Source organism: Silurus aristotelis, assembly GCF_946808225.1.
Source record: "Silurus aristotelis genome assembly, chromosome: 8".
Classification (NCBI taxonomy): Eukaryota; Metazoa; Chordata; class Actinopteri; order Siluriformes; family Siluridae; genus Silurus; species Silurus aristotelis.
The window spans coordinates 8,854,627-8,881,092 of NC_139581.1; the positions used below are offsets into that span (position 1 = coordinate 8,854,627).

At 37.7% G+C, this 26,466-nt stretch overlaps 1 protein-coding gene across 1 annotated transcript in view; it reads right to left on the bottom strand.

The window, feature by feature from the left end:
* Positions 1-26,466, bottom strand: part of plppr5a (phospholipid phosphatase related 5a) — a 42,415-nt gene that overhangs the window by 14,941 nt on the left and 1,008 nt on the right. The window contains exons 2-4 of the mRNA XM_083548123.1: positions 11,347-11,479; positions 7,303-7,553; positions 836-1,012 (exon numbers count right to left, since the gene is read on the bottom strand). Coding sequence (XP_083404249.1) covers positions 836-1,012; positions 7,303-7,553; positions 11,347-11,479 — 561 coding nt within the window. The remainder of the gene's footprint in view (positions 1-835; positions 1,013-7,302; positions 7,554-11,346; positions 11,480-26,466) is intronic.

A 26,466-nucleotide genomic window follows, 5' to 3' on the forward strand; every position in this document is an offset into this window, starting at 1 on the left:
GTAGCTTTTTCCATTTTCTAATGATTGCTCCAACAGTGGACCTTTTTTCACCAAGCTGCTTGGCAATTTCCCCGTAGCCCTTTCCAGCCTTGTGGAGGTGTACAATTTTGTCTCTAGTGTCTTTGGACAGCTCTTTGGTCTTGGCCATGTTAGTAGTTGGATTCTTACTGATTGTATGGGGTGGACAGGTGTCTTTATGCAGCTAACGACCTCAAACAGGTGCATCTAATTTAGGATAATAAATGTAGTGGAGGTGGACATTTTAAAGGCAGACTAACAGGTCTTTGAGGGTCAGAATTCTAGCTGATAGACAGGTGTTCAAATACTTATTTGCAGCTGTATCATACAAATAAATAGTTTAAAAATCATATATTGTGATTTCTGGATTTTTGTTTTAGATTATGTCTCTCACAATGGACATGCACCTACGATGACAATTTCAGACCCCTCCATGCTTTCCAAGTGGGAGAACTTGCAAAATAGCAGGGTGTCCAAATACTTATTTTCCTCACTGTATATAGTGGTTGTTCAGTCTGGATACATTCATTTGGTAACAAAATTTGAACAGTTAGTTGTAATTGATACTTTTTACTTAAGTACAAGTCAATAATACTTTACTTATAAAAAGAAAAAAGTGTAGTTGGTACTTCAACTTTTACCAGAGTATTTTAAAACATGAGTATCTATCTATCTATCTATCTATCTATCTATCTATCTATCTATCTATCTATCTATCTATCTATCTATCTATCTATCTATCTATCTATCTATCTATCTATCTATCTATCATCTGTCTGTCTGTCTGTCTGTCTGTCTGTCTGTCTGTCTGTCTTACCATGAAAACAGCGATGGCCGATCCAATGATAAAGCCGGCAATGACGTCGCTCCAGTGATTCCGATACTCCACCACACGGTTTATTCCGGTCAGGAAAGCCAGGCACAGGAGACCCAGAGAGACAACAGGCTTGGCCAGACGTGTGCCTTTGGACTTCACTGAGCATGTGATGTACATCTGCGCAAACACACACAATCTGTTATAATCAGTCTTCATCCTCAGTGTTTGAAAATAAAAATGAATAACTCCATTATAAGCAGCTGTTAATGAATAACACACAGTCTGCAAAAATAAAAATAAAAAAGTCAAAGTAAAGCCACACAGTGGTTATGATAAAAAAGCTTTACTTTAAGTCAAGTCAAGTCAAGAAGTACTTATTATTATTATTATTGAAGAAGCATAATATGATTAAATGTTTAAGTACAGAGGTATGTTTTTGTGATGTTATTTTATACTATCATAGACAGATATATTTCCTTATCATTTATTCCACGTTTATGCTGCAAAAAGACCACAAACTTGGATCTCTTTTCTTATTTGTGACACAGATCTGTCATCTTCATCACAATCTGTAAGCAATTAAAAATATAATTTATATTGAATCATTTAAAACCACTTCAAGATGCCCTATTGAAAGTGAAATTGATAAATTGGATGGATGCTCAAACTAGGACCTGCAGGCCAATTTTTACCCATGGTGACCTTCATGTCTCTCATTAGAGGTATTAGGCAAAGAACTGAATTGTTTTTCATTGTATTGTAAATTTGACTGAGATAGAATTTTTTCTATTTATTCATTTAATTTTAAATATTATAAAATCAAAAATGTAAGGAACCATGACAACTTTTAATTTAATATAACATTTGGTATATTGCAGCCCTCAGTCAATGGTTTAGGCATTTTTGCTGTAGTTGTTAACATAAATGATTCGATTAAATGTATGCTATGTGGAGTTAACAGTATATGGACATAAGTTTGTAGACATCTGACCATAATTTAATTTTTTCTACATGTCCTTTTTGAACATCCCAATCCACAATAAGTCTCCATTTGCTGTTATAATATCCTCCACTTTTCTGGGAAGATTAGTAGACACTAGACTTTAAAGTGTGGTTCTATCGATCTGTGACCATTTAGCCACAAGGGCATCAGTCAAGTCAGGTACTGATGTAGGGTAAGCAGGCCTGGTTTACAGTCTATGTTCCAATTTATTCCAAAGGTGTTAAATAGGGTTGAGGTCAAAGCTCATTATAACAGGCCATTCAAGATCTACGCCAAACCATGTAAATCATATCTTCACAGTCCTCGCTTTGTGCACAGGGGCATTTTCATTCTAGAACCATTTTGGGTCTTCTAGTTCAAGTGAAGGGAAAATATAATGCAACAGCATCTAAAGACATACAATTGTGAACCTCCAGCTTTGTGCATTTAGGAATAACCACATGTAGCTGTAAAAGTCAGAAGCCCGACTGTTTTTGTTCATATAGTTAATATAATATTTTTTGGGGGGGATATATTGACTGTTTTTTCAGTAGTTGCTTACTATAAAACAAGTTCCAACAGATAGCATGGCCTATGAACCTGGCTGCTACTCTATGGACTACAATGCCCAGAACATCCATACTCTTACTCTCTCACTGGCCAAGCTACTATTGTTTAACCTTTTTGGTTTAGTTACAGGTCGCAAACTATAGACTTTGTTTGTCTCCTGATATTCTTTTTTTGCTATTCTGTTTTTAAACTGTTTTTTGGCTCATACTTCTGATCCCGTTTTCTGCTCTGTTTATGGTGTTTGCTGATTACCTCATCCTGAGCTTGATTTTGACCCTGTCTATAATTCTCAATCTGCATTTTTCTGCTACTTCATTAAAAAACTGCCTAACTGCACTTGCATGTGTCTGAGCTTTCATTATATAATAACAAGGACAGAATGAAAAAAAGAAAAAGTTAACCTAACAGAAAATATTTGACTAAATTTGTATTGAGTTTTGTATTTATTTATTTTTATTAACATATAGATATTAATGGCAGCATATTTAATATTTTCATCAATATTCATTCATCATTGCACCTGCAGCAACAGAAGCTCTCATGAGACCTAGTGCATGGACAGACAGAGAGCTACTGGGAGGAAACTGGCTACGTCATTTGATGCGTCCTGTCTGTTCCTCCTGCTGTTTCATCTCAGCCTTGAAAGAAGGAAGGAGAAAGAAAAGGGAAGTGCCCTCTATCTCCACACACACACACACACACACACACACACACACACACACACACACACACACACACACACACACACACACACACACACACACATACACACAAACACACACATACTCATGCACAAATGTACACACAGAGCCTGGAGCAAGCAGCAGCAGCAACAGGAACCCACCAAATCATTGCATTCCCACTTTTATGTAAGCTCTTTTCCTCACTTTATCTCCTTAACAGCAAAGAGCAGGTAATTCGGTAAAGATGAGAGGCTTTAAAGCACAGTAATTCTATTGATATTTTCAGCCTGCTGTCATTTTTGTACTTAAACCCAACAGCACTCTGTAGTTTGGTATCATTAACATCATTAAGACAATTACTGTCATAGGAGCAATTGATTTAATCTCTAAAAAGCTTAACATATTCTGTCTGTTTTGACGTCCTTCTCTATGGGTGTTTTTGTCAAAATCATTCTCCACTGGATCCATTTGATGTTACATTTTGGTTCATTTCAAGCATGATCAGTAAAATATTTAAGTTTTGCACAAGGCTGTGAGATACTGCAGTATGTATGTTCTTATAATGTGCTTAATCTGAAATACAAGTTTTCTTGTACACTTTTTTGCTCATTTTTAATGTTATTTAATATACAAAATGTAATTATAATATGAAAATTATCATAAGAAAATTTGACAGAACAAGTTTTATTGTCGTTTTATGCTTGTTTTTGACTAAATGATGCAATGTAACTCTTAGAGAGTAAAAGAAACAACATTAATTCTGAGGCTTTGATTTAATGACCTCCTGGTATGTCTTCCTGGTCCTGACCCCACTTTTCCGAGCTGGGTTTGGTTGCTTTTTCCAAGCACTATGGGTGCTTAGTTTTTCTTGAAATAGTTTGACTGCATACTGTACACTCAAGCAGTGACTTATGACCAGTGTTGGGCAGTTACCGGTACTTTTGACAGTAACTAATACTGTAATGCGTTACTTTTAAAAGTAAAGTAACTTCGTTACCGTTACCGTATGGTGCGTTACCCGTTACTTTTTTTAATTAATTAATTTTGGCTGAAGTGTAGCCTACAGCCTAACCTGCTTACAGCAGCGACGCATTGTAGGATTGGAGGATAAATGGCAAATCGAGGCGAGAGCAAGACGAGTTTCTCAAAGTGGAAATATGCTCATTATTTCACTTAAGTTGAGTATAAAGACAAACACTTTTAAATCAAATGTAAACTGTGTCTTTCTGTTTCGAATGTCGTATCTACTGTGATAAACAGCAACTCCAATCTGTTGAAGCACCTCCAGAAACTCCATCCTAGAAGCTAGAAGCTGGAAGCTAACCCGGCTTTTTGTTCTACATTGTTGATAGTTTTCATACTTCAGCTGTGAAAGGAACATTTTTAAGAGCTCAACACAACAGCAGAAGCCACTTTAGTTTTTGATTGTGAATATATTATCCAGCTTGTTTTGTTATTTATTTCAGAAATCCTTGTAATATATTCAGTTTGTGCTGCTCTGACTTAAATAAAATAGTGTTTAAAAATTACTTAAAATTACTTTTTTGATCATACAGATAAAAGCAATATATCATTCAAATCTGTAAAGGATCTACTTTTATTTGTATACAAAAATATTAGCAACAAAACACTGTGCTTTTGTAAAATAAAGTAAAAAGGCAGTGGGGCTCTGCCATCTCTGTCATCTCCCTTCACAAACACATACATAAAACAACCCGAATCTTAGTAAATACTTTCAGAGACATAATAAATATATGTATAAAATCTTCAAAATGTCTTTTAAATAAACCAGTTCATATCGAATACAAATCTGCTCTAATTAAGTAATCGGTGTGAAAGTTAGAAGAGGTACAGTTTCTCCTGTATCACCACATTAACTGTTTGTGTGGAAATAGCAAAAGTTCCATTTGTCCTGATAATTTCAGTAATTTTAACCACCATAATTACTTTTTATATTTTTACCATAATTTACTTTTTACATTTACAAGAATGTTTTGCCATCATGCTCTATGTTGAGTAATAAAAATACATTTGCATAAAGCATCCATATTTCTCCATGTTGTATTAATAAGTAAGTATTTATATATGGTACGTTTAGAACAGATAGAAATTTGCAAATAAGTTGCGATTAAATATTTGAATCGATTGAAAGCCCTAACATGCCCTTGACACTAAAACAGGTAGTAGTAATGGCTACTTAAGTACATGTCAGAGCCCAAACTTCTTTACTTTAACTTAAAAAAGTATAGCCAGTGCTTCAACTTTTACCAGAGTATTTTAAAACATGAGTATCTGTACTTCTAATCAAGTAAAGGATGTGTACTTTTGCCACCTCTGCTGTAAATACTTGTGTCTTGCATGTTACCAAATAAAATAAAAGTTTTGTGAAATTGGTGAACAGCTGTAAAACAATATAAACCAATGGATAAATAAAAACGTTGCCTTCAAGACAATATGTCTTGTAAGAACAAAATGCCATGCAAGAATTTTTTCAGCCCATATTTGTATTTACTGCAGTAAAATCTTCTAATCATCCTGTAGCTACACCACAAAGCTAGTATAAAAAAAAGAAATTTATCTGCTTTATTCTTTAAAACAAGCAAGAAAAAAGAAATTGTATCTGCTCTTCAGATGTGTTTTACCATAGCCGCATTTCTTATTTCCTCAGATACTGCACATCACCAGGGCACTGGGAAACAGTTGGTAAAACCAATGTTTGCATATTATACTCTGACTTGTACCAGCTACGTGTTGTGTGTAACTTTTAAAAGTTTCAGGCTTCAGTGTGTGCTGATGGAAAAGAAAAATTGATTTTTAAAACTAGTGCAATACTGAGTCAGTTTTCATGATGTTACAGGCTACAGAGGTAGAAGGAAAAAATGGAAAAAGACCATTTTCTGTCCTATTTTTTGGGATATTATCCATTTTCAGATAGGACAGCATATACGTTTCCAATAAGTGTCCCTTATTATTAGTCAGACACAAAAGAACAAAGGCATTGATTCTCTTCAGATACCTGTGCAACATGTACAATGTCTTGGAGAATATACCACTAAGGGCTGAAATTCCACCTGAGTTGTATTTTAGGACAAATTGCCCAAATGTAGTGTCCCTGTTTCTTGAATTCTTAGTGTATAATACTTAGATCAAAATAAATAGACTTCAATAGATCTCAATCATTGCCTTTCTACTTCAACTGCTGTAATGTGATGATGTGCTGCAAACCAATGAACCCCATCCTTCTACAAGACCAGCATTCAACATTGGGATCTGTTTGTAGAAAGTAAGTGCAAATGCAATTCAACTCACACAAGTCCCTCATGCACACAGGTATAATATGCCATGAGGAAAAGTCCTGAGCTCCCAATGCATTCAGTAAAGCTTTTTATTACTAACTTCAACCTGCTCCACTTTCCCACAACTTCTTCGTTTGTAGTTTGAAAGATTTTATGCCTTTCCTATAAAGATATAATTTACATAAAACATTTTCTGGTTATTATGTCCTTGCTCTGTTATGCACAGGGGATTAACAGACAACTGAGGTACTAAAGACTACAGTAATAAATACTCAGTGAACGTAATTTGCCTATAGTGCACATAGGTATATAGGTACAGTAGATAAGGGGTATTTATTTAGATTTTAAAACCACATTGAATCTATGATTTGTGGTACAACCATTTACATTTTTTCACTGGATTATTAAATTCTCTCTCTTCTATCCTAAGCTCAGATTTCTTTAGAGTTCATGTGCATGTTCTCCCTGTGCCTGTTTGAGTTTCTTTTATGGTTTCTGTGTTTCTTCTAACTCTTAAAAGCAGGTCACATGTATGTGTATGGTACTTTGCGATGGCCTGATGACCAATCCGGGGTGTATTCTTGCATCATGCCCAGTGTCTTGCTCAGAATAAGCGGATATTCAAAATATTCAAAAAGAATGAATGAATGATCTCAGCTGAATTTGAACCTAGGTGACAAAACAAGATATTTTTTTTGTTGCTGATGGAGATATACACTGCAAAGGGAATGAAATGGAAAATACAGTTGTCTTTTTTGGGTAAAGAAAATATTCCATTTGATCAGGAATATTGCTAATCTATAGGTTCCTATTTAGAGTTTTATTGTAAAAGTATATTACACTTTCTGTCACGTCTGTGTAAAACTATATTTAATTAATAAAATTGTATGTGTATCACATATTTATTGTACTAGCCCTATATTAATATGTACTCACAGCGATGTAAAGTGCAGCGTAGACACTGAGAGCAGCCTCTTTAGAAGGAAAAGATTTGCGAGCACGGAGGATGTCGTCACTGTTCCCCGTGCATGCTTCCTGTTGGCTGATGAAGCGGACGACCTGCTGGCATCCCAGAGCCGTGTAGTTGGGTTTACACACAGTCAGGAAGTAAGGGGACAGATTTCCAGTTACTACCTGACCCGCATTTACAAAGATATCTGTGGCGAAGAGGCCAAATGCATACACACCTGTTGACAGGAAAAGAAAAAAATGACAAATAAAGTTAAAATGAGTAAAATATTATTTAATTATAGCATGTAAGAATTAATTTGTCCTTACAAACACATGATGCTGTAGGTAAAAAAATAATCTGTCTGGAGACACTTAGTAAGCAGTTGTCCACAGTGGTGGACATTAAAGAAGTAAATGTAATTCATTACTGTACTTAATAATTTTTTTTGCCGTATCTGTAACTTCAATACATTTCAAAGTCAAATATCTAACTTTTTACTCAACTACAATTGCATGAAATCAGTTGTTCCTTTTTATCTTTAAGTGGATAAAAAATTAACTGGTCAAGTAAGCAGCAATCAATTAATCAGGGTTTAGTAATTTTGACATTTTGGGCGTCTTGCCGGGGGACAGTCGATAGTTTTTTTTACCGCTCATTTGCACGGTCACGTCAATTATTATGTCATGTCACGGTCAATAAACCTGGTTTGGGCCCTCCACTCATACACTCAGAAAGGAGAGGCAGGGGGTTGGGTGATGTCATGTCAGCCTTTAGGGTTTCAAGTGGGAGAACTGACAAGACCTGGAGGGTTAGGGTTAGTTCCAATTAAAATGATGGTTAATAACAAAAGGCCTAAACTCTCAGGAGCCAAATTCAGTATGGTGGAAACTTGCAAAAGATAAAGGTGTGTATGCAGCTCTTTTACTCATCCCATTATTAGGATAGCATAATCTAATGCATAATTTAAGTTATGCTATGTTGCCTACTATGCTTTTATGCATAGAGCAACAATATTTATTTTAGTTTGCAAAACATCCAATTTTATAGTATGTAGTTTATCATAATGTGTGTAGCAACAAAACAATTACAAGTAGTTGGATTGTAGTTAATCTAGCCCTTATTGATTTGGCTACTTTAATTGAGTTGATGTCATAAAGGTTCCCTTTTAGGAACTCGAGCTCGGTCCCTCAGGGAACTAGGGTTACATACGTAACCTAGAGACATTCTTGGTTCTGAGAGTTTAATCAATTGTACACAATGTATTTAATTGGGCAATAAATGCATTTTGGGTCATATTTCTACATGAAAGAAAGTTCTCAGAAATGTTTCCAAATTTGTGGACTGTTCTGAGAATATCTTTTACTCATCCAGTGACAGTAGCTAAAGCAGAGTGGAGCTTTTTAAAACTGGAACTAATCAATGGGGGAGACTTTGGGTCATGGTGTGGTTCACGCAGGTGGCATTCAAGTTAGAATCGCCATTATCGGTTGGTGGTATCTACTTATCACGAACATACAGTTCACCATCAGTTTAACAGCAAACAGAACATTCAGGAATAAATAACAGCAAACAGAACAGCGAGGAATAAATAATGGAAAAAACTCGTGACGAACTCCACCCATAACCCCCCCATAACCTTCTTTGCACCATTTTTTTTTAAGTCGTTGAAAAGAAGGTTTTAGGCTCTAGGTAATTTATTAGGTATCAATCAGTGTTTGAATAATTAATATCATACTATTAATATATTGGTGTGCTAAGACTAACAGAGTTTTTTCAGATAAACTTGAGTTTATTAAACAAAAGTCTTGTGATAAAAATGATAATGTCATTAAAGCCATAATAAATCATAGTATTTGGATAGTTATGTACATTTAAAGGCAAATACTATTGTACTTTTACTTAAGTGAAAGTTTAAATGGAGCACTTTTACTTTTACTGGAGCAATATTTTACCTACTGTATCTTACTTTTAATCCCTGCTTTGTGTACTTCATTCCCCACTGGTTGTCCATGTGGATTAAACATGTGTGAAGCATGTTTGCATGTTATTTATCCAATAAAAATAATTAAGTATTTATGAGAACTAAAATTAGACAACAACGATCAATAATAAATAAACAAATAAATAAATAGTAAGTAAGAATAATTATGGAAAAAAAAGTTTCATTTAAAAATCCATAGACCATTACAAATCAGAAAAAACATCCACTTACATCATTTATCAGATTTTTTATTTAAGTAAATCAGTAACTATATGTAAAAATAAACGTTGGTCAGAGCAGATCTTTTTTCAAATGCAGAAACATTAAGTAATCCATATCCTTTAAAAGTTATGATACACACAACACACAGGTTAGTCCAATTTTGCACAGAATCTGGTGCATCTGTCTCAATATTGCAGGGTTTGTAATACAGCAAAAAGGGGAGTAATGCCAGGGTTTGTCACACTGAATCTCAGAGCTGGAGGGTCGATTGTAGGAATAAATTGAGCATTAGAAAGCAATAGATCTAACGCTGCTCTCCTGGGGCAACTCTAGTCTGTATTCATTCATCCTACTCTGAAGGAATCCATTTTAACCAGTGTGGTATTATAAAAAAAATTTTTTTAGTAAGAATAGAAGACCCACTGAAACAGATCTATTAAAACTTAAATGTTACTTTTCCGAATTAACATTATCATCATTTCTTCTATGAAAAGATATGTCCAGACCTGACAGAGGTACTGAGAACCTCTGCCTAAGAACTCTTGATTAACCCTGATTAAACAAAGGTGGACTAATGTGTATCAACCCACCTTAGGTTAAACAAGGGTTAATCAATAGTTCATAGATTTGTGAAGGAGCGCCACAGAAATCCCTTTTTATTAGAGAAACTCTCTATTATAATGTTCTAATGATCTAAGTAACTCCCTCCCCCCAATGCACAGACACATTAAATCAATAATGATGAACGTTATTTTGTTCATTGCTACACCGATGTATTGTTTACAGGACACCAACACTTTGATTGTACTGATTCATTACACACTACTATGAATTTTTACCCTCACTCATCCCTGCTTCCTTTTACAAGCATTTACAAGCACTTTTTTCTAATGCTTTATTGTCATCATGAATGCCTGTTTTTGTGAGTGAACATTGGATTGTTTCCAATATCTTTTCCATGCATGCTTCCTATTCCCGTTGAACCTTATTTATGTGCTGTCAGTACTGTGTGTCATACATGTGACTTGTACATTGGGTCAAGGAGAAATCTTATAGTGCTGGACACTATATAAGGCTGTGATGACTATAAATATTTCCTTGACATTACTTGATTACACAGAACTAGAATGTTCAGCCTAGGACATCACACCACTCATTCTTTTCTAATATACTACTTCAGGTTACTTTTTACCTATCAAGTAAATAAGGATTACACACTATGGTGAAGCCTTGCCATCCTTATTATTTGTGTAAGTTCTAAACAGTGTATACTGTGATTGCCATAACAATTGACTTATTTTCCTTAGATATATCAAATCTTTCTGTTTTTCTGAATTTGTTTTTCAGATTTATTTTCTGGCTTTTCAAATTGATCTTAAACAGCCTACTGAGTCTTGTTGGTTGTACCCTCATATTTCCCACAGAAGGACATATGAAGGACCCTTAATGGTGCTACATTTTCTAAGAGTGTGCATTTAGTGCACTCTACAAGCTTCCTTCAAATTACAATCATGCTGTCTCTGTAATCATGATGTTTTGGAAATGTTTGCACCAAAAACATAATACATGTCAATTTTTATTACCAGAAAGGGTTCTTGTGCTGGAGCTGATATGAGTCCAACACCTCAATGTTCAAGCAGGACACTGTGCATTATACTCTCATAAATAATACCCTAATAAAAATGACCATTAACATGGCTTAAAGACACATGCTACCACAGCTGGCATGTGACAAAAAATAAATAAATAAAGCTTTGCTATTCATCTACCACCCGCATTTCATTCCTGAGTGATCAAGGGCACTGTCAGTAACAAGGAGACGTACCAAGAAAGCGAAATGTCCTGCGTACAAGGGGGTTAAGGTAACAGCAGTCGCCCATCACTATAATCTTCTCCCTGTTATCCAGATCTTCAGAGATATACTGCAGCAGGAAGAGCACAGACTCGGTGCCTGTGATCTGAGAACATCAACAAAGAACAAGAGACAACTTGAGCCAGAGCATTTTAACATGCAATACTGGTTGAGTCATTCACTTTTAATCTGTATTTGCTCTTTCTTCAGTACAAGGTATGAGGAGATGTATTGAGTATATGTGAGAATATTTGAGAAATTCTCATTCTGAGCATGGGCACATGGGAACAAGCATTCAATAGGCACAATGGGGATGATTAGGGCACTGATGAAGCCAGCTTCCATTCAGGTCTTAGCCTTAGGTTTCCTAATTCTGAAAGGCTAATGTGGCTTTCACAGGTTAAGCTTCATAATGAAGGTAAGGCTGCTTGTGTGTCTAAGACGTGTGTCTAAACACGATTCTGAATATAATTGTTTTTGTTGTTTTTTGTTTTAGTTTTTTTTTTATTTAATGCAAAAAAAATATTGTGTTAAATGGGGTAGAATGGTAAAGGTTACATATGAAAACGCTAACTCAGCTAATGTGTACTTTACATTTCATTTAAATTGGTTTTATACTCAACTGCTATAAGTTTTACCCAATTAGTAGCTACATTTGCACATAATAAAAAGCATGCCTTAGATGATTTACTATTTTTATAGTTATATAATATATTATATTTCCAAATATATGCATCTGTTCTTTCGCCAAAAAAAGTATTTTTTTTTTTTTGTTTGTAACTAACGTCTTTTCTCTCTCTCTCGCTCACTAAACTCGTAAGGCTAAATCTGCCCTCCAAAGACATTCTTCTTTGCTGTTTGTGTATATTACTGCATGGGAAAATAGTATAAAACTGATTGTTTTCCAGTAAACATCACTTTGAATCAGACAAGAAATATTAGCTTCTGTTTTACTGTTACAAGCAGCAAGAACTTGGAGAGTTAAGCAGTGATTTCTTTTTTTTTAAATACACCTGTACATCCAAAATTAACTAGACAGCAAGTAATAGATTCTGACTGGAAAATTGTGGCTAATATGCAAAACAGTACATACGTGTTTCTAAATAGAAGTTATAGTTACTTGTTACACAGACTAGACACTTTACATAAATGAGTCACTTTTCTGATGTCTTTGACATTGCATGGGATTCAGAGACACTGTGATTTATTGCTGCCTTAAATTTTAACAAAAGTTTTAGTTTAGGCTGTAATTGTTAGTTTACAAATGCATTTCTGAAACTCTTTCTGGATCAAGTTTCACTTCTTTCTGCATATCTAAGCCTAGACAGAAGACAGAAGTGCTTATTAGTATAAAACTGTGGTGTAAAAACACACTGTGTACATTTAAATCCAAACAATTACAATCAATTATGGTTCCAAGATACAATTAGATTCAGTTTTTATCTTTGATTATTGATTTATCTTTTTGCTTTCATTTGTTAAAATTCAACGAGTTAAGCATGTGGATAAAAAAAAGGAAAGATTTTGTACCCCGATGCATGTACAGTATGAGCAGAGCCCGAGCTGTGAGCACACACTTATTAGTCATTACTCACTAATAATAACAGTTGTGCCATCCTGCCCCATAAATGTCAGACTGCATAATGCTCATGAGAGAGACTGTTTCATTTTATCACCATGCAGAGCATAGTTTTCAAACTAGTATTCTTTACCAGGGCTTTGTTTCATCTTGCTCTTGTAGCAGAAAGCTACAGTTTATTGTATGTATATTTTATTTATACAATATGTGTATATGAATGTGTACACTTTCTGTGAACACAATTTGTTCACATGCTCATTTATGCAATTATACAAACAGACAATCATATAACAGCAACTCAATGCATGAAATCATGCAGTTACAAGTCAAGAGCGTCATTAGAATATGACGCTCATTATGAATATGATGTCATTAGAATTGGGGAAAAATATGATCCAGTCAATATCACTTTGACTGTTGCATGGTTGCTGTGACAGATATTTTAGAATTTTTTTATGTACAATATAATCTACACATTCTACAGAACATAGCACAGGCATTCTTAAATGATCAATCTGAAGCTGTAACATTTTATTTCTGTATGAAATATCTCTATCTTGCTCTCTGTTCCCTTTCAGGAACTCGAGCTGCGTCAAAAACGCTTTGGGAACGCCTCTCTGAATCACACGTAAAATCTGCCCAATAAGCAGTCATGACGTGAGCCACATCAGCTTCTTTCTGTTCAGGTAAGCGCTTTGTGTGGTAATCTGTGCAGCCATTAGCTTTACATGCAAGCAGAATGTGCCGATGTGTTGTTTGATTAACTTAGGAGCATGCTTAGTCAGCTCTCGAGGGAGTCAACTGTTAGCATTTTTAGCCATGTGGTTATCAAATCAAATCAAATCTAATTTTATTTGACACATACACATACATACAGGGTACGACATGCAGTGAAATGCTTTACATGCAGTGAAATGCTTTCACTGCACGAGGGTTATGCTCTCCCTCGTGGCTCGGGTACCGCTCACGCCGAGGCGAAGCAAGTGCTTTCCCCAGAGAAAAGGAGCTCGGCCCAGCAGGAGAGGCTGGAAAGGACTCATTTGTCTTCATGCCTTCTGCTAGGCCCGGCGACCTTCGCGCTGCTTTGTGTCCCCTATCGCAAGGTTGTGTCCCGCCATGGTGGGACATAAGCAGGCTCTGGTCCTGGAACTGGAAGTGCGCACCCTCCTAAGGAAAGGGGCCATCGAGGTGGTTACTCCCTTGGCCAGAGAGTCAGGCTACTACAGCCAGTACTCCATTGTTCCGAACAAATAATGGCGGAATGCGGCCGATCCTAGATCTGCGCTTCTTGAACCGCTCCTGCCAGGATCGAATTCATTCTCACTGTAGTCAAGAGAGTTAAAGCAGGCCGGTCACTTTCAGAGGCTGCTCGGTCTCATGGCGGCACCTCGTTGGTTTACAGACCAGCTGTCTCTCCTCGAGGGACTTGCTGGGGAAATTCCTCCCAGGAGGGATCTCCTCTCACAGGCAGGGGAAACCCTGGTTTACCCCCGCCCAGAGTTATAGAAGCTATGGCTGTGGCCCCTGGGGGGGGGATTTCTAGCAGCTGGTTTCTCTACTGTGGTAGTAGAGACCATTCTGCATCCCAGAGCTCCCTACACGAGGAGGTTGTATGTCGCTAAATGGCTTCTTTTTACCACATGGGGTGAGCGCCACTAGTTGGACCCAGTTAACTGCCTGGTTGGTTTAGTTCTGGAGATCCTGCAAGAACAGTTTGCCGCAGGGTTGGCTCCGCAACCCTTAAAGGTGTTTGTGCCCACCACCCCCGTGACACGTATTCTATGCAGCACCCAGAGGCTGAAGCCCGGGATATGACCTAGAGTGCCTGTGTAGGACTTGGCCATTGTGCTCTATTTGAGCCCCTCTTCAAGCCATTGGCCGAGGTGGCCCTTGGGTATTTGTCAGTTACGACCATCACTCTCTTCCCTTATGAGGGTCAGGGACCTACAGGCTTTCTTCATGGCCCCGTATCTCCTGGAGTTTTCCCCTGGCAGGGCCAGTGCTATTCTTCACCCCAATCCAGGTTATGTGCCTAAGGTGCCTGCGGCTCCCTTACGACCTGTCGTTTTGCAGGCATTCTGTTCGTCTGCTATGGATCTTACAGGAAAGGTTTCCTGGCTAATAAGCAGGCACTAAATAGATGGATTGTGGATGCCATTTGTATGTGTTATGAGTTTTCTGGTCTTCCCACTTCTTTCGGAGTTAAGGCTCATTCCACCTCTACGGCCTGGTCTGCTGAAGTGTCGCTCCAGGACATTTGTAACGTTGCGGGCTGGTCCACCCCGCTGACCTTTGTCAGGTTTTACGACCTTGACATCAGAGCCGGGAGTGGCCTTTCAGGAACGTCACTAGGTTACATATGTAACAATAGTTCCCTGAGGGAACGAGAGCTGTGTCAACGTGCCACCCAAATGAGGATGGTTCCCTCTTTTGAGCCTGGTTCCTCTCAAGGTTTCTTCCTCATAACATCTAAGGGAGTTTTTCCTTGCCACAGTCGCCATGGCTTGCTCATCAGGGATAAACACACACCATTCACCTTAACTGTTGATTTCTGTAAAGCTGCTTTGAGACAATGTCTATTGTGAAAAGTGCTATATAAATAAACTTGACTTGACTTGACTTGACTCCCTGCATCCCTGCAGCGCTTACCTTCTCCTTTTTCAGAAGCTTATTTCGCTCCCATCACGCTCCCATTTTGTAGCTTCCTGGTTTGCACAACGCGAGGCATTTCAAAAGTGTTTTTCATGCAGCTCTCGTTCCCTCAGGGAACTAGGGTTACATTCGTAACCTAGAGACGTTTTACATGCTCTTGCTAATGCTAAATCTGCCCTCCAATAAGAGAATAAGAGAATAAAAATCAACTTCTGTTTTAACTATTAAAGCAGCAACAACTTGCAAAGTCTTTTTTTTTTCTTATATACTGTGTATATATATATATATATATATATATATATATATATATATATATATATATATATATATATATATATATATATATATATATATGTGTATATGTGTGTGTGTGTTTGTTTCACGCATGCATAAAAACCCTATAGAATCAATAGCCAGCATTAGCATAGCGGCCAGCATTAGCGCTGCTGGTTGATTAGCATTAGCTGATTCATCATGCTTGCACAAAACAAATGTTATTTTCACAACAGAGTGATTTCATGTTTTCGGATGTGTGTACTGAACCGTGGATTTCGTGTACCATTACACCCCTAATATATATATATATATATATATATATATATATATATATATATATATATATATATATATATATATATATATATATATATATATATATATATATACAATGGGTACGGAAAGTATTCAGACCCCCTTAAATTTTTCACTCTTTGTTATATTGCAGCCATTTGCTAAAATCATTCAAGTTCATTTCTTTTTCTCATTAATGTACACATAGCACCCCATACTGACAGAAAAACACAGAATTGTTGACATTGTTGCAGATTTATTAAAAAAGAAAAACTGAAATATCACATGGTCCTAAGTATTCAGACCATTTGCTCAGTATTTAGTAGAAGCACCCTTTTGCTCTAATACAGCCAGGAGTCTTTTTGGGAAAGATGCAACAAGTTTTTCACAACTGGATTTGGGGATCCTCTGCTATTCCTCCTTGTAGATCCTCTCCAGTTCTGTCAGGTTGGATAGTAAACGTTGGTGGACAGCCATTTTTAGGTCTCTCCAGAGATGCTCAATTAGGTTTAAGTCAGGGCTCTGGCTGGGCCATTCAAGAACAGTCACGGAGTTGTTGTGAAGCCACTCCTTCATTATTTTAGCTGTGTGCTTAGGGTCATTGTCTTGTTGGAAGGTAAACCTTCGGCCCAGTCTGAGGTCCAGAGCACTCTGGAGAAGGTTTTCGTCCAGGATATCCCTGTACTTGGCCGCATTCATCTTTCCCTTGATTGCAACCAGTCGTCGTGTGCCTGCAGCTGAAATACACCCCCACAGCATGATGCTGCCACCACCATGCTTCACTGTTGGGACTGTATTGGACAGGTGATGAGCAGTGCCTGGTTTTCTCCACACATACCGCTTAGAATTAAGGCCAAAAAGTTCTATTTTGGTCTCATCAGACCAGAGAATCTTATTTCTCTGTTTTTTAGCAAACTCCATGCGGGCTTTCATGTGTCTTGCACTGAGGAGAGTCTTCCGTCAGGCCACTCTGCCATAAAGCCCCGACTGGTGGAGGGCTGCAGTGATGGTTGACTTTCTACAACTTTCTCACATCTCCCGACTGCATCTCTGGAGCTCAGCCACAGTGATCTTTGGGTTCTTCTTTACCTCTCTCACCAAGGCTCTTCTCCCCTGATAGCTCAGTTTGGCCGGACGGCCAGCTCTAGGAAGGGTTCTGGTCGTCCCAAACGTCTTCCATTTAAGGATTATGGAGGCCACTGTGCTCTTAGGAACCTTCGGTGCAGCAGAAATTTTTTTGTAACCTTGGCCAGATCTGTGCCTTTCCACAATTCTGTCTCTGAGCTCTTTAGGCAGTTCCTTTGTCCTCATGATTCTCATTTGCTCTGACATGCATTGTGATTTGGAAGGTCTTATATAGACCGGTGTGTGGCTTTCCTAATCAAGTCCAATCAGTTTAATCAAACACAACTGGACTCAAATGAAGGTGTAGAACCATCTCAAGGATGATAAGAAGAAATGTATAGCAGCTGAGTTAAATATACGAGTGTCACAGTAAAGGGTCTGAATACTTAGGACCATGTGATATTTCAGTTTTTCTTTTTTAATAAATCTGCAACAATGTCAACAATTCTGTGTTTTTCTGTCAGTATGGGGTGCTATGTGTACATTCATGAGGAAAAGAAATGAACTTAAATGATTTTAGCAAATGGCTGCAATATAACAAAGAGTGAAAAATTTAAGGGGGTCTGAATACTTTCCGTACCCACTGTATATGGGATTTGAACCCTCAACCTTTCCAAATTGCAATGACTATAAAGCTACCACCTCATCACTAGGGTACATGCAGGGGTATCCACACAGCTAAAGATTCTGAATTAAAAACTGTGGCTAATGTGCAAAATAGAAATACATTACAGGAAGTGACACTTGTCTGACATGTCTTTGATTATTGTATGGGATACAGAGCCACTTTGAAACAGGTTTCAAACTATTGCTGCATTAAATCTGAACAAAACGTTTAGTAATTTGTTAGTTTACAAATTTTTTTCAAAAACTCTCTCTGGACACTGGTGCTTTTTAAAAAGCTGATTGTGTCCAAGTTTTAATCTTGCTTTATTATGTAACCTTTCCTGACTACTGTAGCTTTCCACATATTTATTCAAAATTAACTTATACTGGACATTTTCCCAACAAACTTAGTGCTGTCTGTGTTTACTCTTCAACAACACATACTCCGCTGCTGCTGTTTTGCACAACATTTTGTGTATGTTTACTCTTGTTTACAGTTCTCTTTTTTGCACATTGTACTAGAACATATTATACACCAGGTATACTGGGTGGTGTTATTTTGTGTATTTTATGTATCTGTCCTACTTTGTCTTGTATTGTCCGTTTGCACTGTCTTTTGTTTTGCGCTGTTTGCGCTAGGTTGCACACGTTGTACTTTATGTGGCTAAGACAACTTACTTTAGTCCTTAGCTCTGTAGTTCTATGTTGTGATGTAATTTTATGCTGTTTTATGTAGCACCAGGATTCTGTAGAAATGTTGTTTTCTTTCATGGTGTATTGCATATAGTTGGAATGACAATAAAAATGTCTTGACTTGACTTGACTACTATTGTAATAATTTACACATGCACTCTTTAGTGTCGTTCAGAAGAGGACAGGGTCCCTGAGTCTGGCTTCTGGTCTTCTAGTGGTCATTTTTTCTTATTATGTTTGCTTTTGTCACCCCTAAATAATGCTAGAACAACCTCAGTTTCATTGGACTCATACATTGGATTTCCTTAAGTACTGCCTGTGTAATGCTCTACTGTTTAATTTTTGTCACATACTATAACTATTAAACACACATGGCACTGCAGAACAGAACATACCCACACCTATTTTAACTAAGCAGCACTGTACTTCATTCCACCTTTTGAAAGCCTGTCTGCAAAGCTTTCTTTTCCAGGATCGGTGGACAAACTCTTCTGATTTTGTGTCTACATGGACAGAAATCATCACAGCTACATTCTAGCAGTGAAGTGCAAACAGCTCATTATCAATGGCCATGGAATAGAGATAAAAGCAATACTTTTAGCCAAAAATATTATATACTATATATTATACCTTTACAGTATATTAGTCTTTTTTAATTTACCACCATTATGAACGGTATGAATATGGGCTATTAATACCATGAAATGTACCTATTTTAGACCGAATTACTGAACAAATTTCAGATTGTAACACATATTATTAAAAGTGTTACTTAAACTGAACTGAACAGATTTTTAACATTAAGTAAAAAAAAGTCTGCCTAGGCGGATACAGTGCAGGTGTATAATTTGCAAGTGTAAAAATAACAAATAATTTGAAATGATGCTATTGTGCTTTAATCATCACAATGTTGTTACTTCACAGATAATAATTAGGTACAAAGGGTCAGAAATGTACTTTCAAAAGTGACTAATATAAAAATCTGTGGGAGATATGTTCAGGATAAGCTGCCAGCAGTTCTGCAGTGTAGTAAAAGGTCAGCCTGTATGAGTCAAAGGACAAATCCATCTACACCACAGTGTCAGGTCCACTTATGCTAGATCCTCTTTCAAAGGTAGCATGAAGTAAACAAGATATTTTGTTGTTGTTGTCAGTGGTGGTGGTGATGGTGTTTTGTTCTGAATGGGTTTGATCTTAGGAAAGCATCTCTAAAACAAAACATGCTCATTCTAAAATGATCTCAAAGGAGAGATAGTTATACATGTATTGCATATGGCTACTGCTACAAAGATGGAGACTTAGTGATTAAGTACACACAAAGTATGAAGTTATTAATAAAGTCTTAAATACAAATTAGTAATACTTAAAAAATATGCTAGTCCTTGCCTCCAACATAAATGTATCTTTAAGTTTTAATTTATTCTTGTGTTCCACATACTTTGTCCCTACATTGAATATGGGCATTTTGATTTAGGTAACATGTTCAGAAAATTGTGCAGAGTATAACTTAAGAGCCAATGAATTGCACTAGTAATGAACTGACTAGAAAAGTAAATAGATATACACCGATCAGGCATAACATTATGACCACCTGCCTAATGTTGTTATTGGTCCTCTTTTGCTGCCAAAACAGTCTTGCCCCATTGAGCATTAACAGCATTACCTTCTTCAGCAATTTGAGTTACAGTAGCTCATCTGTTGTTTCAGTGAGCCTTGTCCACCCATGACCCTGTCACCACTGTTCCTTCCTTGGACGACTTTTGACAGATACTGACCACTGCAGACTGGGAAACACCCCACAAAACCGCAGAGCTGGAGATGCTCTGACACAGTTGTCTCGCCATCACAATTTGGCCCTTGACAAACTGCAAAAAAACCTTATGTTTGGCCATTTTTCCTGCTTCTAACACACAACTTTAAGGACAAAATGCTTACTTACTGCTAATATATCCCACCCACTAACAGGTCCCATGATGAAGAGATTATTCACTCACCGGTCATAATGGTATAATGTCATTTTTTATGCCTGGTCATTGTACAGTTTTATTTATTCTGGTGTTTCACACATACATTGCCCTAACCTTGAATTTGGGCATTAAATATGTTTTTTTATTTTTTTTTTTATGTAAAACTTCTAAATTGTGCCTCAATTATTAGATTAGATTAGAATTAATCATTAGATGCATACATACATAGATTAAATTTTTAGATGCATACACATGCATATAAACATAAAAAACAGTTGCAGGTATTAAATATTGAATAGAGATCAGCTTAGTGTAAATTATGTGGTGTACAAATATAGAAGTGCATTGTGCAGTGAAATGAGGTTAAAAAGTCCAGGGAAAATTTGATGACTTCACGGAGATCATTTAGTAATTAGACAGCAATGTGCAAAGAGGAAAGGTATTATTGAAGGTCACCACACGTTTTGTCAAATATAATTTGTTGTTTATCTTGCTAAATGCTAATCTTGTTGAACTTGAATGACTAATGGAATTTGGTTGACATTTGAAGCAGGTAATCATGCATAAAACTTAAAAGGTTTCTACACATTTAAGTGAACTTTAAAGAAAATATAAATGGGAGGATGCTTAAATTACATTTTATTTATTAGGTCTACTAAATGCTTCTGTGATTAACATTCTGACTTGATGTGTGGTTAATGTGAAATTGACTGTGGCTGGGGCCAAATAAGTAAAAAAAAATCTTGTTCATTAAAAAAATTATTTGTGTAAAGAAAATTGTGTAACTTTTCCAATTCGTCCATTGTTACTGGAAACTCTAAGACATTGATTTGGATGCCATTGCAAATTCCCAAGAGGGCATCAATCTTGCTTCATAGCTGGTCCATCTCCGAGTCAACACCAGAGGATTAATGCTGTATCCATCAAGCAGTATAAATAAGATGGGAGACAGCTATGATAGCTGACCTTTACTGTCTACCAGAGCACACGCAAAAACAGCACGTCAAACTCTTCTCTTCTCTTTGCTTTTCACACTTGAGTCTATAGGGATATACCTGACAAATGGCTGACAGTGACGATCACTGAAGCATTCCCTTTTATGGCCTTTGCATTAGCGCAGAGTCATTTTCAGCAAGGCTAAATAAAAATTTTCAGCAAGGAGTAAATATGCCAGGCTTCATGCAAGTTCATTTTTAGTCTACATCTGTCTAATTCTCCTTTATAACAAATACAACTCTGATGACTGGCAGTAGTAGTAAAAAAAAAAAAGTGAAGCTGTCTTCATAATAAGGACACAGATGCATGATAGATGTTAAACTCCAATTCTGTCTTTGCATCTTCTACCAACTACATCTCACAGATTGCTACCATTTTAGTGTGGAGGACATGAACCGAATTATGAAATAAAGACATAAAAATAGACTTGAAAATATAAATGTTTTTACGGTTTTTACCACGGTACTGTAAAAATTTTGAAGTTTTGTTTTAGCAGTTCAGACAGTAAATTCACATGTAATTTAAAGGACTCAAGATTTATGTTAATTTACTTTTCTTAATTATATTTGGTGTTTCTATAATTACAACTTTGGTAACAAAGAATCTTCTGCAATGTTCAAAGTTCAATGTTCCTTTAATACAAAGGAGATACTTCAACATGTAGTGTACCATCCACCTAAAAATTATTGCAGAAAAAGAACAAGCCTTCATGGTAACAGTATAGTATAATAGCAGTGGGCTCTTTCTGCTAAAATAATGCAATCTGACCTACTGCAAATACTTCATGTTTTAATGTTATGATCAATGAAAATGTAATTAGGAACAATAAAAGAAACAGTTTAATAACTTTAAAATTCCCTGGTGGTGGAATAAACTTTCCTAGCTGTCCGAACAGCTGAGTCACTGCTTCAAACGATGGGTGAATACCTACCTATTTCTGAAACACTTGAACTAGCACTTATTATACTGTCTGTTTTATGTCCTTATTTAGAAAAAGTGTGCTATTATTTCTCCCAACTGTCAGGGAACCACCGGCCACCAGGGAATCCCATCGGCTGTCGAAGAGAGATAGAGCATCGACTCGCAGCCGGAGCATGCCTGTATTGTGGTGATCATGTCCACGTCATTTCCCAGTGTCCAGCCAGACCCCCACGCCCTGTGTGTGAGTACAGTCAACTTTACCTCTGAAATCACCCATCTCTCTAAACTCCCAGTTACACTGGTAATCCCCAGGCTCTCCATTCTGGTCTCTCCCCTTGTAGATTTCAGCGGGCAACTTCACCTTCCAGGATTGCCTAGACCAGATCCAGCTGCGCCAGGAGAGAGGGACGCGAGAGCTGACCATCCAAACCATCCAAGGGAGACCCTTAGGGCATTGCTGGGTGAAGTACTGTGCCCCGTTGGTCATCCTCTAGGTCGGTCTGTTCCATCGCGAATAGATCCGGTTTTTAATTCTGAAGAACGCTACAGCAAGCATCGACCCTGGCTGGCAAAACACTCCCCCAAGCGCTCATGGAACCCCTGTGAAATCCTCGAGTGGAGCCACCGGTGCAGAGAGCAGTGTGTGCATCACCTACCCCGTCCACACCCTAACCCGATCTCCCTAGATTCAATTCATGATCGTCTACATAGATGATATTCTCATCTTCTCGGCCATGTCACCCAAGTCCTGGAGCAACTAAGGGACCATCACCCCTACCTCAATCGCAAGAAGTGTAAGTTCCACCAATCAGAGGTGCAGTTCTTGGGATATGTGATTAGCCCATCCAGGGCTTCAGTCTGGTCACCGCCCCTCTCACCTCTCTGCTGAAGGGGAAGGCCAACTACCATTAGGTGGACCTCAGAGGCCGAGGAGGCCTTCCAGAAGCTAAAGAGGAGATTTAGTGTCACCCCACCTCCTATGACATGGTCGTCATAACGGAAAACAAGAACCTCCAATACATGCGAGAAGCCAAATGGTTAAACCCCCGCCAGTTGGGCGCTGTTCTTTACTCGCTTCCGCTACACCATCACGTACCATCCAGGCTCCAAGAACAGCAAGGCGGATGCCCTGTCCCCGATTTATGGCCCCGATGAACCCACGGATCCCAAACCCATCATCCCTCCCAAGCTGATTCTCTGCCCCATCGTCTGGGAGTTAGAGGAGGAGATTCGAGCAGCAGCGCAAGGAGAGCCCACCCCCGGGGGGGACCCGAAAAGAAGGACATTCATCCCTGGGCCATGCCGTCAGTCCCTGCTGAAGTTGATTTATGAAGCCCCAGGTTCCGGCCACTCAGGGAGAAGACAAACCCTCCTCCTAGCCCAAGCATGCTACTGGTGGCCCAGAATAAGCGGGGAGGCCTCCCGATTCGTCCAAGGCTGCCCTATGTGTGCTATCTCATAGACACCACGGCATTTATCTGCAGGGAAGCTGGTCCCCCTGCCTATCCTGCAACAGCCGTGGTCACACATGGGGATCGACCTAATCACTGATCTGTGCTGTTCGGACGGTAACACCTGCGTCCTCGTGGCTGTGGACCACTTCTCTAAGGCCTGCAAGCTGGTCCTCCTCGGTGGCCTGCCCACAGCTCTAGAGACTGCCAAAGCATTGTTCCATCACTTTCGGACCTTCGGCCTCCACGAGGAAATCGTGTTCTGATCAGCCATCAATGTATTCCGTCCGGGAAGTTTTAAACTCACGACGTAGGGTAGCACCTTGGAATACCTTGTGGACTGGGAGGGATATGGACCGGAAGAACGTGGGCCGTGGGCTCCCCACGGTTAGCGTGTTGAGAGCTCCCCCATGGAGGATGGGGTAATGTCAGGGAAGCACCGGCCATGCCCCCCTCGGCACTCAGCACACTCGCAGTGCTTCGCCTTCATACTAATCACATTCACCTGTATCCAATCTACACCCTCCCTTTATAAGGCCCCTGTTCACCCTCACTCACCGTCCGATCTACGGTTCATTCTGGTGATCATCCCTGGACTACCTGTGTTTCGGAATATACCCGTTTGACACTAACCCGTATGACACTAACAGAGTTCAGGCTGATGGTATCCTATGTTTGCAACCTAGTAAACCAGTGATTTATTTATTGATTAAGTCTTCAAAGCACTTTTGTGCATTACTCTGGAGAAGGGCATCTGCTAAATGCTGTAAATGAAAATGTATATCACAATGCTGATTTAAAAAAAAAAAACAGATGTAGATTTAAATAATTGAAAAAAAATTATTTGTTACTTTTTATATAAAGCTACTTGATCCTATCAATATGACATACGTTTAATTATTTCCCATGCAGTAATATGACTAGTGCCTAAAATCCTACAATCTATTATCTTTTGACCTTCTTGATTTGTTTTTATTCTATTTATATAAAAAAAAAATGTATTGTATAACATGGCCCTTGGACATTTACTCTACAAAGAACCCTGCATAATTTTCAGTTATATAATATAGTCTGAGCAATAAATCCTTACAAAAGAGGATTATTATGGTCTTTACAAAAGAAAAAAAAACCGCTGGTTAAAGGAGCATTGAGTGAGTGTGTGTGAGACAGACAGTAAGCAATTGAGTGATTAGAAGAGTGTGTCCAGGCCAGGGAGATGTTTTACACTGTTCACTGGGAAACTAAATATAAACACAGTCATGGTCATCCAATTAAAAAAAAGCAGCACCCTCTGATATGCTATAGTTAAAAGGTTTAGTTTCTGTAACAGGTCATAAAAAGCTCTAGCATTTTGAATGTGAATTTGGAACTTACTGTATATTAACTTGACCTCTTAATATTGACTCATTGCATCCATACCCTTAGAATCAATTAGACAGTTTGCATATGTTGCATTTGACCTTTAGGGAGAATCAGTTCAGCTTAGTTCTGTAGTCTGGACAGATGAGTTCATGACTAAGCTCTACTACCTTCCAAGGCTTAACACTTCACTGTGAGAATCTTCCTCTATAGGGTTTAGAAATATCAGCTGCACAGAACGGACTCTAGTGCTAGTTAACAAAGCTCAAAATACTGAACCGTTTTGCCACTAAAAAGTACATGCATTTAATTAATATTGTTCATTTTGTAAAATTGGCAACCATGAATGCAAACACAACCTAACTACACAAACTGTAGCACAAACTACAGGATGCTACATGAAGTGCCAATTAAAAAATGTCTGCTTACGCAGAAGCACTAATTTTGGACATTTTTGTTAATTTTAGTTTAGAAATATAATATTATGAATATAAAAGTATTTTAGTTTGACATGCATTAATACAGACTTTTATCAGTGGTCTGAAAAGGTCATTTTTTTATTTAGTCTTCATTCTATTTCATTAGTTTGTGGTTGAATGACCTTACAAATGGTCATGCTGCTGTGATCACTGCTTCTCCTGAGTGCCCTCTGTAGCCTTTTTATATAAAAATGTTTTATATATATATATATATATATATATATATATATATATATATATATATATATATATATATATATATATATATATATATATATAAATATATAATCATACAAAATAAATAATAAATGTACTACTACTTCTACAACTACTGCTAATAATATTGCTATTGAAATATGTGAAATATATTTATATATGCACAGTGTTATGAGCAATGACTGTACAATAACAATGTGTCTGCTTTGGCCATTCCCCTAATGTACCCTTACCTGGAAGCATAGAGCAGTACAGGATGCTTTTAAATGGTATAGAATTAAAATTCCCATTTTACCAGAACTATGGGACTCAAACCTGATCTATCATGGCATTGTGAGGTTTGCCAAGGTTGGAGTGGAAGAATCCAAGTGATGCTCACAGTACCCTGATCTCAACCCCATTAATTGACTTCTAAACATGTCCACATGGCTGTCTTTAGGTTCTTCAGTATCTGCTGGCATGCTGTTATGTGACTTGGG